At 45.3% G+C, this 13,386-nt stretch overlaps 1 protein-coding gene and 1 pseudogene across 1 annotated transcript in view; both read left to right on the top strand.

The window, feature by feature from the left end:
* Nucleotides 1–13,386, top strand: part of ALK (ALK receptor tyrosine kinase) — a 690,171-nt gene that overhangs the window by 659,824 nt on the left and 16,961 nt on the right. The window contains exons 22-24 of the mRNA XM_066623272.1: nucleotides 6,994–7,084; nucleotides 7,911–7,975; nucleotides 9,554–9,683. Of these exons, the coding sequence (XP_066479369.1) occupies nucleotides 6,994–7,084; nucleotides 7,911–7,975; nucleotides 9,554–9,683 (286 nt within the window). The remainder of the gene's footprint in view (nucleotides 1–6,993; nucleotides 7,085–7,910; nucleotides 7,976–9,553; nucleotides 9,684–13,386) is intronic.
* LOC136638335 (5S ribosomal RNA) lies at nucleotides 11,871–11,990 on the top strand (annotated as a pseudogene).

Below are 13,386 nucleotides of genomic sequence, written 5' to 3'. Positions count from 1 at the left end.
AACAGTCTATCCTCCATATCTACTTTACCCAGGCTTTGCGCACTGGAGAGGACACTCTGTTCCAGAACCACCATTCAGAGCACAATACCATAGTCTTCCAAGACTGAAGGATGCCAACACAGTGAGAGCAGGGGAGAGTGGAGGGACAGGGCTTTTGCAAACAGAGGCAATGGCACCATCAGGAGCAATGGGTTGTTGCCTTTGAATCTTTTTTCAAAAGCATCATAGCCAAGAAGAAGCATTTGCTTCTTCTCATTTGCTCATCAGGAGCAAACGGAATGATTTGCCTAGGAAGATATATAATAATCTTTCCCAGAGGCTGCCTGAGAGACAGTATGTAGCTCATGTTACATTGAGGCTACAATCCTCAAAGCATTTTTACCTGAGATTAATTGAGTCCTGTGGCGCACAGTGGGATTTCCTTTTGAGCAGACATGCATAGGCTGGCACTCTAATATACCTTTTATATTGATTAGGGATGTTTTTAATCCCACTTTTCAATTTTTATACATTTACATTGAAAGTACTGAAGACCACTCCAAGGGTTTGAAATGAGATCTTTAAATAGCATTGCTGTTCTTTGTTATAGCCTTGCAGCGCAATCCTCAGAAGTAAGGATTCCCAACTCAGAAGTAAGTCTCATTGTTGTCAGTGGGCCGTCCTCTCAGGAAACTGTGTATAGGATTGCAGTCTTAACGAGGGGTGTTATGACAAGCTCCTGCACTTATCATCATTGGTCAAAACATACACTTAACAGCATAACATCTGATTTATCTTGATACAGCTGTTAACTTTTCAGGGCTGACTTTTTCATGTATGTATCTAGGAGGTTTTGGGTGGAGAGGAAGAAAAACCGAGATTTCAGGGGTTAATACTTTTTTGAATATTGGAGTCATTACAAACCCCAAGATACTACCTATATATAATTGCAGCCCTCTACTGATAATGATCCTTAATAAAATGCCGTATGTTTCTGATGTAAATTGGAGAGTCAAATGTAGTTTGCTGCATTTAAAAAAAATAGAAGTGACTTAATTGGAATTAGACATATGGAGATGCCGTATGCTGGGTCAGGCAAAATAATCCATTCAGCCCATTAATGAAACCCTTAACTTGCAGGTACTCTGAGGCAATGATTTTCACATGCTCTAGTGCCTGAGATTCACTGATCTTGAAATCTTCAGATTCATCCTGACAGCTTGTGTATTCAAAGCACTTAAAATTACCCTCTAACACGCATTAAGGTGTGCTAGAGCCAGTTTTGGCCCTTGGGGGGGGGTGAGGAAAAGCGAGTAGTCATCACCTAGGAACTTTAGGTCATTAATCAAATATTTGAAATGCACAAGATAGAAGTTGGAGACACTTGCCCAACAGACGGAGGCAAAGAGGCAAAGAAGGAAGGCCCGTAGCCAGGGAGACAGACCAGGGACAGACTGCACTTGCTTCCGGTGTGGAAGGGATTGTCACTCCCAAATCGGCCTTTTCAGCCACACTAGACGCTGTTCCAGAACCACTTTTCAGAGCGCGATACCAGAGTCTCCCAAGACTGAAGGATGCCAATTGATTGATTGTTGTGGAAAACAAAGGCAGAAGCTTCTTGGCATATCCTACTCCTGTGCTGGAGAGGAGACTGCTGTTGTGACCCTTGAATTATCTGCATATATTGTACGCAGAGGGCTGTGATGTTGCTCATGGCATATATTATGGTAGACTTACAGCACAATCCTAACTTGCACTGGGACAGGGAGGCTAGCAGGACTGCTCCGATCCAGCTCAAGTTTCAGGCTGCAAGTGGCTTAACCTGGGGCAGTAGCATAGCTAGGGGGGTGCAGGGGGTAGCAGGTGAACCGGGCTACAGGGTGGGTAGGGGCAACAACATGGCTGAGCGGGCAACAGCTTGCAGGCAACAGCACCTGTGCACAACAATTGGGCTGCTGCCGGCAGCCCTGCCAGTGCCAGGCACTCCGGAGGGAGGAGGGGCAACTGTCACGGAGAGGGGCAAAACTGCATGTTGCCCCTCCCTGCAGCCGAGATGGAAGGTAGGTCATGGCAGGCATGAGGAGCTGGCCTTCTCCCCCTCCAGCAGCTGAGATGCTGACGATGGGCACAGACCTCCTCGGAGTCTTCCTTTCATGTACCTGCCAGCCCTCATTCCCTCCGTGATTCCCTCCACCTGTCCTGCTCAACATGCTGCCCCCTGAAACCCTATTTGGCTTCAATGGCAAGAGAGGCGCATGGGGAGCGGAGCAGAGCGCGTCAGTGCTTGTTTGTGTTTAGAGAGGGAGGAAGAAGTGTGTTGGTGAGGGGGTAGGGCTGTTGGATACTGATCAGGTCACTGGGTGTGTGTGTGAGAAAGAGAGATGGAGCCCCCAACAGTCAGGCATGGCCCCCAGAGACCCTTGTGGAGCCCAGCCTGGACTGAGGAGGGGGTTCCCCTTGTGCAGAGGGACCAGTTGCTCACCACTTCCCCACCCTGCGTAGCCTACTCTCCTCTGCTCATCACAGTCCTCTCTCTACTTGCCTGCCCCCTTATCCTCCTCTCTCCTCCTGGCAAGGCTGCAGCAGCCCAATCCAGTAGGGCTTGCTCCTGAGTAGACATGCAGGAGATTGGGCTCTGAGGCTGCAACCCTATCCACACTATCCTGGGAGTAAGCCCCATTGACTAGACTGGGCTTGCTTCCAAGTAGACAGGCAGAGGATTGGGCTCCAAGGCTGCAATCCTCTCCCCTCTTTCCTGGGAGTAAGCCCTATAGATTAGACTGGGCTTGCTTCCAAGTAGACAGGCAGAGGATTGGGCTCCAAGGCTGCAATCCTCTCCCCTCTTTCCTGGGAGTAAGCCCTATAGATTAGACTGGGCTTGCTTCCAAGTAGACAGGCAGAGGATTGGGCTCCAAGGCTGCAATCCTCTCCCTACTTTCCTGGGAGTAAGACCCATTGACTAGACTGGGCTTGCTTCCAAGTAGACATGCAGAGGATTGGGCTCTGAGTTGGCTGACTGTGAGAGGTTACCTGCGCATGTGCAGGAACCTGAAGAAGGTAGCAAGCAAGGCACAGCAACCTGGGAAGAGCACTGAGCAGCAGGTGGTTTGGCCTCATCATTTATTCACATAATTCCTCAATTCCGCTTCCTCAAGATCAGCTGCTGGCTCTTATGATTGTCTCCAGTCCCTCCTGCACATCTCAAACTGTGTAAGGCTGCAATCCTACCTTACTTCACTTACCAGGGAGCAAGCCCCATTGAACACAATGGGACTTACTTTTGAGTAGACATGAATAGATTGCGCTGTAAAAGTGCAGTAAGTACTTTCAACAAGTGTTTGCTATTTTTAAATATTAGCTAACATTTCTCACTCACTTTAACAGATAAAAAGACCCAATGTAATTAATTAAATTTGATGTCATTGCCAGGAGGGGGGGCTACAGAAATTTTTTGCACCAGGCAGCAACTTGGTTAGCTATGCCACTGACCTGGGGCAAGGGGAAACACTTGCCTTTACCCCGGGGAGAGCCGCTGCAGCCCCAGTGGGTCTGTTTGAACCTGCACCACCTCAAGAGGTGGCACAGATCTGAGCAGTCTGGAGCTGCACTGCACTGCACTGGAACAGGGTCAGGATCTGGCACAAGAGCCGGATCGTGGTTCCACACCCCCACCCCCTCACTCTCCCGCAGCCTGCCCACAGGGCCTGCCCATGTTTCCCCCACCCTGGAATGCCTCCTCTCCACCATCCCCACGCCCCTCCTAGACCCTCACGCTAGCTGAGCTCATCCAGCACTAACTTAACTGTCCTTGGGGCAGTGGAGGCTGGTGCACCTCCTTGCGCTGGTCCAGCTGACTCCTAAGGAGGCACAAACGTGCTTTATGGCATGTTTTGTGCTGGCTGAGCACACCATTTGAAGTGCGCTCTTAGTGGTCCACCATTTGAAGTGCGCTCTTAGGCTGAGCACACCATTTGAAGTGCGCTCTTAGTGATCCAAGAGCCTTCAAATAATTGTGTAGCTCTGCTGTTTACTACAACAGTGCAATTGTTTATTTATGTTGATTATTTTGCTGCTGCCCAGGCACATAGTGTCACATACTAGACTCTTGCCTGACCTAGGTTTCTAGGGACACAATCGGGGCAGCACGACATGGGATGCCACCTTCTACCACCCCTGCCACAGCACACTGGGGGCAGGGGAGCCCCTTACCGTACTCCTCTCACAGTGTTCGCAAACCCAGAAGTGTGGGACTTCTGGTTTATTTTAAGGGACCATGCAAAATAAAGGATTTCCTTTGTTCACGTGGTCCCTGTTAATAAATCCAGAAGTCCCACACTTCCAGGTTTGTGAAAAGTGCATGAACAGCTTGGTAAGGAGGCAGATGATGTGTTTCTCATTTGAGTGAGAGAAGTGGATCAATGCTGCTAGCTTTTGTGATGTGCAAGAGGGAGGCAGCAGTGGCAGATACGGGGTGAAGGACACCTTGAATCCATCACCCCTGGCCCTTGCCTCCCCACCATCTGCTGCTGACACAGGTCACCCCACAGCTGGACTGAAAGTGGACATAACAGACAGGACATGGGAGGAGATCTATCAGCACATCTATCCTCCATTTTTTTAATATTAAAAGAAGCCTTTTTATTGAAGCAGCCAGTGGGGAGGGGGTTCTATGCCTTGTGCTGTTTTACCAGTCAAAAATGCCCCTCAAATTGCTATATCCTGGGAGGGGAGGGGAATGAAGATAACTGGTCATGCTTGTATTTTTCCCTGAGCAGGGCTAATAGCAAGTTCAGGGTTCAGTTTAGTTCAGCATGGGAAAAAGAGAGTTGCTGCCTCAGGCAAAATCTGAGTCCCCCAAAGCCACCATAAGGTAAAGTCAGGAGATGCAGTCACAGATTGCCATGTCCTATCTGTTTTGGCTGCTCATCTCTGTGACCCCAGGGCAGCAGGAGAGACGTCTCTCTCTTCCGGCCTGCTCTCTGCAATAAAACCACTGCAGATGAGGATCTGAGGGTGTCATTGCCTCCTCAACCAAGCAGGTATCAGTAGACACAAGGGACCAGCAGGTAAAACAAGATTGCATCTTGAATTGATAAGTTCTTATTATACCTGATTGTGTTTTGTGTTTCCTCTCCCTCCTAAGCAATCCATTCATCACACCCTCCAAAGATCTGCCACCTCAAAAGGAGTGGCCCTTGGGTGTAGAGAAAATTCACCCTCTTCTTTACTTTTTGTGTTTATTTCTAGAATAGCAATTGGCTGTGTTGTTTGAGATGAAATGTCTTTTATTGATATAGTGTTTTCTTTCGGTTGTTTTTCCTGGGAGGGGCTGTCCTGTGCTTTGTGTTCATTGCTTATCTTTCTGCTGTCTCCCAACGTTTCAAAGCTGCACAATTCTTTCCTATGCAGCCAGTTGTGACTTTGTCCAGATGACAGACATTGTGATATGTTGCTCTTTTACTCTCTTCTGACTCCAACTACTCCCAGTAATATTACACCTAATATTTGCATTTGCTCTGCATTTGCAGTGTTGTGCTTCTAAAGGGGGGGGCGGGGAGTTCAGAAGCACAACAGACTCCTTGTGGGAGTTGCTGTGGCTGCACGTACAACATTTTTATTAATTGTAGGCTGGAATGAGCAGTGACACAAAACTTGTGTAATGAGCACACAGGAGAAAATCTATCTTAACTCGGTACATGATTTATTTATTTGCTCGCTTTCTGCATTCTCTTAAATAATTAATCCTTAAACTGACTTTATAAAAATTGTTCAGCATCCACAGTAATAATACTTAGCCCTGGCACATAATTATTCTGCTCTGGGACTGGAGTGCTGAACAAAATGTTGTTCCTATTTGACAGACCCACAAAGTCACGGTCACTGACTAGGTCAGGGCATTAGGCTATGACTGATAATTTCTGTTTTAGGCTATAGTGGCTTAGGACTATGATACGTAGAGGACTCCGGGCACAATCTCATCCAACTTTCCAGCACCGGTGTAGCTGTAATGCAAACCAGAGGTAAGGGAACAAATGCTCCCTTACCTTGAGGAGGCCTCTGTGACAGTATGCAGTGCCACCTCATTGGCATGGCTACACCAGCACTGGAAGATTGGATAGGATTGGGTCCTCCTTCTTCTCATCCCCATGAATGCTAATGTCATTGAGTAAGGTTCTTTTTTGCAGATCCCTCCTGCGTCTGAGATGTGTGAAAGGGGTGTGTGAAAGGGCTTGTTGTGACATTATCTGGTGTGCTCCCTGGGGCATTTGGTGGGCCACTGTGAGATACAGGAAGCTGGACTAGATGGGCCTATGGCCTGATCCAGTGGGACTGTTCTTATGTTCTTATGACATTCAGAATGTAAACTCCCCCTGCCCTAGGAGTGTTCCCCTGTTTGGTGCTCTGTCATTGACTGAAGACCCATTTTCCCCCTCAAGTTTTTGATTGTTTTATGTTCTGCTTAGTTTTGGCTTGTGGTTGACTCTGTGTGTGCTGTTTACTCAAATAAAACAAAACCAAGAAGAGCAACTTTACAAACTAGGTCTTGGCTAGTTTGACCTTTCGTGCCAACCTCTAGGTCAGCAATTTTCAGCCACTGGTGTGCCATGGGAGCTTGGGTAGGGTCATTTATCAGTAGGGCAGTTGGGGGATTTGAGCTTCCTACTAACAGCATGGTATCCCTTGTCAATGGTAAAAAAAAAAAACTGATGGTGTGCTTTGACAATTTTAGTGCCTTGTCTGGGTGCCCGTGAGATGAGAAAGGTTGAAGATTGCTGCTCTAGGTTAACAGTGGCCCACATAATTCAGGTAGAATCATGCCAAAAGCCAAGAGGCAGGAGTCAACAATGCACAAAACCCTGCAGGTGTCTGCAGAACAGATACCCCCAGAACAGGAACAGGTTCCTAAATGATTCTTTAACAGTATGACTGCAAAGGATCAGAATTTTACAACAAACATATCGTACATTAATACCTAGTACATTAAAACCTTCTTCCCTTTTCTGCTCTGTTTAGGGGGTTGGGCCATGGAGCTTTTGGAGAGGTATATGAAGGTCAAGTGGTTGGGATCCCCAGTGACCCTGGTCCCTTGCAAGTGGCTGTAAAAGTAAGTGATCAATCAGTAAATAATCCCTGGAAAGCACACTTTGTCAAAGAAAAGGAATACAGCTGAATTCACTTACTCAGTTCCTCTGCAAAAAAAAAAAATTGCACTCCCAATTACAGCAGTTTTGAGGAAAGTAAAGAATCCTGAATCTCCATCCAGAGCATTTTCTCTGGATTCAGCAACATGATACAGTTAAATTCTGAGGCACATCTTTCCAAAGTCATGACAGCTATGTGAAACTTTCATATTTCAGAGGCCATGTGCCGCTGGGGCTTAGTTGTTGGAGAGAAGCAGCAGGAGAGGACTATTGACCTCACTGCTCCGTGGAGTTCTTGGAGTCATCGGACTGACCACTGTGAAAAATGGGCACTGGATTTGATGAACCTTTGGTCTGATCCAGCAGGAAGCTTCTTATGTTCTGAAGTGTTGAACGAGATTCTGATTAGAAGAACTCTTGGATCCTAGGACCAAGGGGCATCTATGTGCAAGCACTTCAGTCACCAGCCCAACCCTCATTTTCTCATCCTCTTTAGATTTGGCACCTTTTTTGCTGGGTGGTGTCATTAACACCAACACAAAAAGCAGAAATCAACAGTGGAAGCTTTCCCCAGGAGGTGATGGAGAAAGCGTTTCAGGCTAGTTTTTGCTTATGACACAACTGTCAAATGCAGCTCCTGTGTCTATAAGAAAGCTACAACTGGTTTAAGTGAGAGAAACCTGAAGATATCCTGCTGAGAGGAATGGCGTCTGTAGCAGGATTTTGTGCATCCAAGAGAATGTGTTTACCCATGTTTATTCATGCACTTCTTCCTTCTTCTTTTTCTAGACTTTGCCAGAGGTTTGCTCAGAGCAAGATGAGTTGGACTTCTTAATGGAAGCTCTTATTATCAGGTGTGTTCCTTCAGGTCTCTTTAGTCTGTGTTGCGTAAAGCACCAAGCACATGGATGGCACTAAATGATAACAGAAAGAGCCATAATAATAGTCATAAATAATAAAACTGATCTGTGGCCTTCTTGCCTCAAAAGGGTCTAAAAAGTAGTAAGTGAATTTTTGTACCATATTTTATGCAAGTGATATAATATTTATGATAGTTGGCAGTTATATAGCACTTTAGAGTGTTCAGTATATTTCAAATACAGGCTATAATCTTTATAACAACCCTTGTAAGTTAGATCAGTATTATTATCCCCGTTTTGTGACTGATGGAGACTGCCTAAGCCAATAAGTACAGAGGCAAGTCTCAGACTACAGGCTTCCTGTTTGCAGTTTCTTCAGCTTTACAATAGCACCTCTCATACAGTTGCTGCTTTCAGGTGTTGCAACCAACAATGGTTTGTAAAGCCAAACATCTGGACCTATGTCATCTCACAAACCATGGTTTACAGAACACTGCCAAAACAAGATATCAAAGTACCATTTGAAGCTGGTTTGCAAACCAGTTTGTGCTAACCATGGTTTGCCATTACATCTGAATTCACAAACCATTGATAAACTACGGTTATGGCTGTTGCTCTGCCTCAAGGGGCTGCTGTACTGTGATAGGAGTGAACTTCTAAAGCTAACTGTTGAGCAAATGGGAAAAAAAAGCAGGCAGCCTGCTGTAAATCATGTTTTATCTTGGTATGATTGGAAGCTCAGACCATGGTGTGAGTTCTACACTGTGGTTTACAGAAATAATGATTAGGCAGGATGTCTGAATTGAGCCAGTTACAATATTTTCTCAAAGTGAAATGTTGACTTTCAGTGGTAGCTATCAGGAGTGGTGGCAGAGGTTAGCCCGGTGGTGCACTGGATGACCGTCTGTGCCCATCAGGGGGCCCACCTAGTCAGACTGACCCATGAGCCCTTAATACTTGTGGTAAGGACCGCATCAAATGCAAGGGAAGGCACAAGGATGCAGGTCTCTTGTTGTCTTGTGTGCTCCTTGAGGCATCTGGTGGGCCACTGTGAGATATAGGAAGCTGGACTAGATGGATCCAGCGGGGCTCTTCTTATGTTCAAATGCACCTTCAGCAATGGTCAGGGGTTGTCATGAGCGCCTTGTGCAGGTCTTTGCCTCAGGACCTCCAACAACTCGGATGTGGTGCTGGCAGCCATAACTTTGTGGTGATTGTTGAAATATGTAAATCTACTGCTTCTTCTCCACAATTGCTCTAAAATCAAAAGAAGTGCAAAAGGGGAATGGAGCTTGACACAGGGCTTATTGCATGGCTAAAAGTTGCAGATGACCTCCTCCAAGTGTGGTTGGACTCCTCTCCGGGGTTGGTAAGCATTATTTTTACATGGGTCTCCTGTGTAAAAATGTCACAGGTCAATCCTTTTAGTCCTACAGAATTCCTTCTGTGCAACCAGACTCTTAACAAGAGTGACCTTTGGGCTAGCAGGCTAGATACCAACCATCAGGATCCAAACAGTCAGGCAAGTTTGTGTCTTTTGAATTAAAAGTCATTTCCTAATCTCCCTTTCAGCAAGTTCAACCATCAGAATATCGTCAGATGCATTGGGGTGAGCTTGCAAGCTCTACCGCGCTTCATTTTACTGGAGCTCATGGCCGGGGGAGACTTGAAATCTTTCCTGAGAGAGACACGGCCTAGACCGGTAAGAGGGCAAGTAACTGCTGCACTTTCCCCAGGAACTGTTACTGTTTTCTTTCTTGCAGGTCTTCCTTGGTTATGGAGAGCTCAGTTTTGTTTTCTAATCTCTCCACTGTTTGTTTCAAAAGAAAATTATTTATGTTTTGTGTGGTTCTGCCATTCTTTTTGTCATTAGCAACTTTGACAAAGATACTTTTTTGACCTGATCTCGGTGACAGACTGATCAAAGTCTTCTGAGCACACACTGAGTATGGATTGCAGTCATCTGTTGTTCTGGATGACATGATTCGTAGGTTAGTCTGTGTTAAGAGAGCCTACCATCTCTAAAACAGGGCTCCGCTCCAGCTCCAGGTAGTGCTGTTCCATCAGTTATTGAATTCTGGATGTTGCTTGTTCACATTGGTTCCCCATTACGAAAATTACAGATAATCTCTTGGATTGAACCATTGGTAAACCAATGGCCATCACCATGTCTCATGAAGGCACATTCCATGAATTAACTATGCGAAGGAGTGCACTTAACAACCTTCCACTTAAGGACAGACCGCATATACAACAGTGGTCAAAGCACAACAAAGAGGCTCTTGATGAGGCAATCAGATCTCCCATAGCCTGCAGCAGAGTGTCTGTTTACACAACAAAGAGGCTCTTAATACAAAGAAGAGGCAATCTATTTCCAGTAGTCTGTGCAGCCATCTAATGCCTGGCAGGGAGTGTCTGTTTACACAACAAAGGCACTAGCTTGGGCTGAATGTTCACTTAACAACCTAATTGCATAACAATGGGGATCAGAGAACATATCCCAGTTGTTAAGTGACTCACACCTGTATTTTTTTTTCTATGTCCTGAATCCAGTAATAAATAATACAGTGTTATGAGAGAGGTTACCTAAACATTAGGTAGGGCTCTTCATTACTGTTAGAACTGGATTTTGAGTTAGAGATTTTTTTTTTTCTAATTTCTGTTTTAAAAGCTTTCAACTTGGAGAAACATGTGCCAAAATCATAAACACATTTATTTAGAAGTATTATGTACTTCATGTGTTTCAGTGGAACCTATTTTTAAGGAAGTGTGCTTAGGACTGCAGTGTCAACAATCTCCTCTTAGCAGGACCAAATGAGCTATAATTGAATCAATACAGCACCCAGGGGAATCAAGACAGAATGTATTTCCAATTTTACTTTGACCACTTCCTTCCAGCACTCAGTGGGAGGGGTCTATATGTTTGTTTATTGTTTTCTATGCCATCTTTCTGTATAAATGTCCTCAGAGCAGCTTCCTCATGCCTATCTCTGTGATTTTAAATGTAATTTTATGGCTCTGTAAGCCGCTTTGAGTGCCATTCAGGGAGAAAAGCAGGGTACAAAACGAGTGAATGATAATGTCTCATGCTGTGCAATACAAATAATTACTCAAAGTGAGCTGTTGTGCTTTGCAATGTCATAAGACACAACTGTTTGGTGTTGCTGCTGCCTCAGCTTCAGTCTACATCTGCGTGTGTGTCAATGCTCAGACGCTTTGGGCATTTTTCTGTAAAGTGAAAAGTATAAATACATGAATAAATCTGCCAATTAGGAATGACAAATACATCTGATGAAGTTGCCTCTAGCCCAAGGAAGATTATGCCATGACAAATAAGTTTGTCTTTGAGGTGCTGCACAACTCTTGGTTGCATTTGTTGCAACAGACAACCATGGCTAACCCTCAAATTCAAAGAGAAGGTGCATCCTTGACAGGCAGTGTCATCTTTCTGTGGTCAGTTACTTGGTTTGGGGAGCAGATGTGTGATTTTTATTTTAACATGTCCCTGCTGTCTAAATGGATGCTGCTTTTTGTTGCTGATTGCAGTTAGTCACAACTTCACAGTGCAGCTGAAGATGCAACAGTGACACCAAGTGGCAGGAAGTAGCATTAGCCCTCCCAAAATGCAAATACAGGTTGAGTTTCGATATTCGCGACGGTTCTGTTCCCAGAACTCATGTGGATGGCAAAAATCACATTAAAGCAAATCCATTTAAAAAACCATGTCGCTTTGCTAGGCAATTTAAAAACAGCCTTGCTGGCCTTTGTGAAGTAAGACAAGAGTCATTAGGCAGACAATCCATCAATCAGTCTCTCTCCAGGTGCTTAGAAAAGCTTCACTCCGAACCAGCGACCCCTCCCTTCACCAATGCAAAGTGATTATTTTTCTTTCGGCAGCAACTGTTAACCTGCATGTGCCCGATCTCGTCTGATCTCGGAAGCTAAGCAGGGTCAGGCCTGGTTAGTACTTGGATGGGAGACTGCCTGGGAATACCGGGTGCTGTAGGCTTATACCATAGTCTTTCGAGACTGAAGGTTGCCAACCAACATTTTTCTTTCACATGCTGAGGGGAAGGGAGGGGTTGCTTGCCTTGAAGTGAAGCTGTTTTAGTGCCTGGAGAGAAAATGATTGATTGATTTCAGCAAAGTTCCAAACAACACAGTCCTGGAATGAGCTGGAATCCCTAGCATGTATGCACTGCTGAAACAGAGACGCCTGCATTGGCTCGGTCATGTTGTGAGAATGGATGATGGCCGAATCCCAAAGGATCTCCTCTATGGAGAACTCGTGCAAGGAAAGCGCCCTACAGGTAGACCACACCTGTGATACAAGGACATCTGCAAGAGGGATTTGAAGGCCTTAGGAGTGGACCTCAACAGGTGGGAAACCCTGGCCTCTGAGCGGCCCGCTTGGGGGCAGGCTGTGCAGCATGGCCTTTCCCAGTTTGAAGAGACACTTTGCCAACAGTCTGAGGCAAAGAGGCAAAGAAGGAAGGCCCATAGCCAGGGAGACAGACCAGGGACAGACTGCACTTGCTCCCAGTGTGGAAGGAATTGTCACTCCCGAATCGGCCTTTTCAGCCACACTAGACGCTGTTCCAGAACCACCATTCAGAGCGTGATACCATAGTCTTTCGAGACTGAAGGTTGCCAACAAAAAAATTGATTGTCAGCAGGTGGCTCTCTCTCGCATTAAGGAGGCTTTTGTTAGAATCATTTCCTTTAATTGAAAGGACCCTACTCATGTTGGTGAAAAATCCATGGATAATTAGGTTATCCCTGTTTTATAGCAGCAACTAGTGGCAGAACACAGCATTAGCTCTCTTTAGCAGAGAGTTTCCCAAATAGCCACTTAAAAAAATTAGCTATGATGGGACAAGACACATCACAGTACGTAGTTCCTATTGAGCCTATTATATGTAATGGAAACTAGAAAAAGAGCAATTGCATAACAGGATCTTCACAGAAAGAAAGAAAGAAAGAAAGAAGACCTCCAAGCTGTGAAATGAAAAAAAAAAAGTCATCTATGTGTGTAATGAATGACAAACACAGATTCATATGACAAACAGCTGCTCATTTGAGTGTGTCAACATGTTCTAACAAACTGAATCAACAAGTTGTGTTTAAGCCATCATTAATGTGTTTTACACAGTCTGAATATGACTGTTTCACCTCTTCCATGTCCTTCTCCCTTTCATTCTGAAAATCTTCTGTCAGTTAGGAGGTCATTATTTCTGCATCAAGGACATGACACTGACTGAGGCGGAAGACCAGAGGCTGCCTAGATCTCTTCAGTTGTAATTTGCACAGGCTTTGAACATTGCAAACTAATCTAAAGAGTTAAAAGACTCCTCTGCTCAAGGGGTTTGCACACAGCAAAGCAATCAGGACAGGTTTGGGGAAGA

Source organism: Tiliqua scincoides, chromosome 1 (assembly GCF_035046505.1).
Source record: "Tiliqua scincoides isolate rTilSci1 chromosome 1, rTilSci1.hap2, whole genome shotgun sequence".
NCBI classification, from domain to species: domain Eukaryota; kingdom Metazoa; phylum Chordata; class Lepidosauria; order Squamata; family Scincidae; genus Tiliqua; species Tiliqua scincoides.
This window is presented reverse-complemented; position numbering and strand designations above follow the sequence as displayed.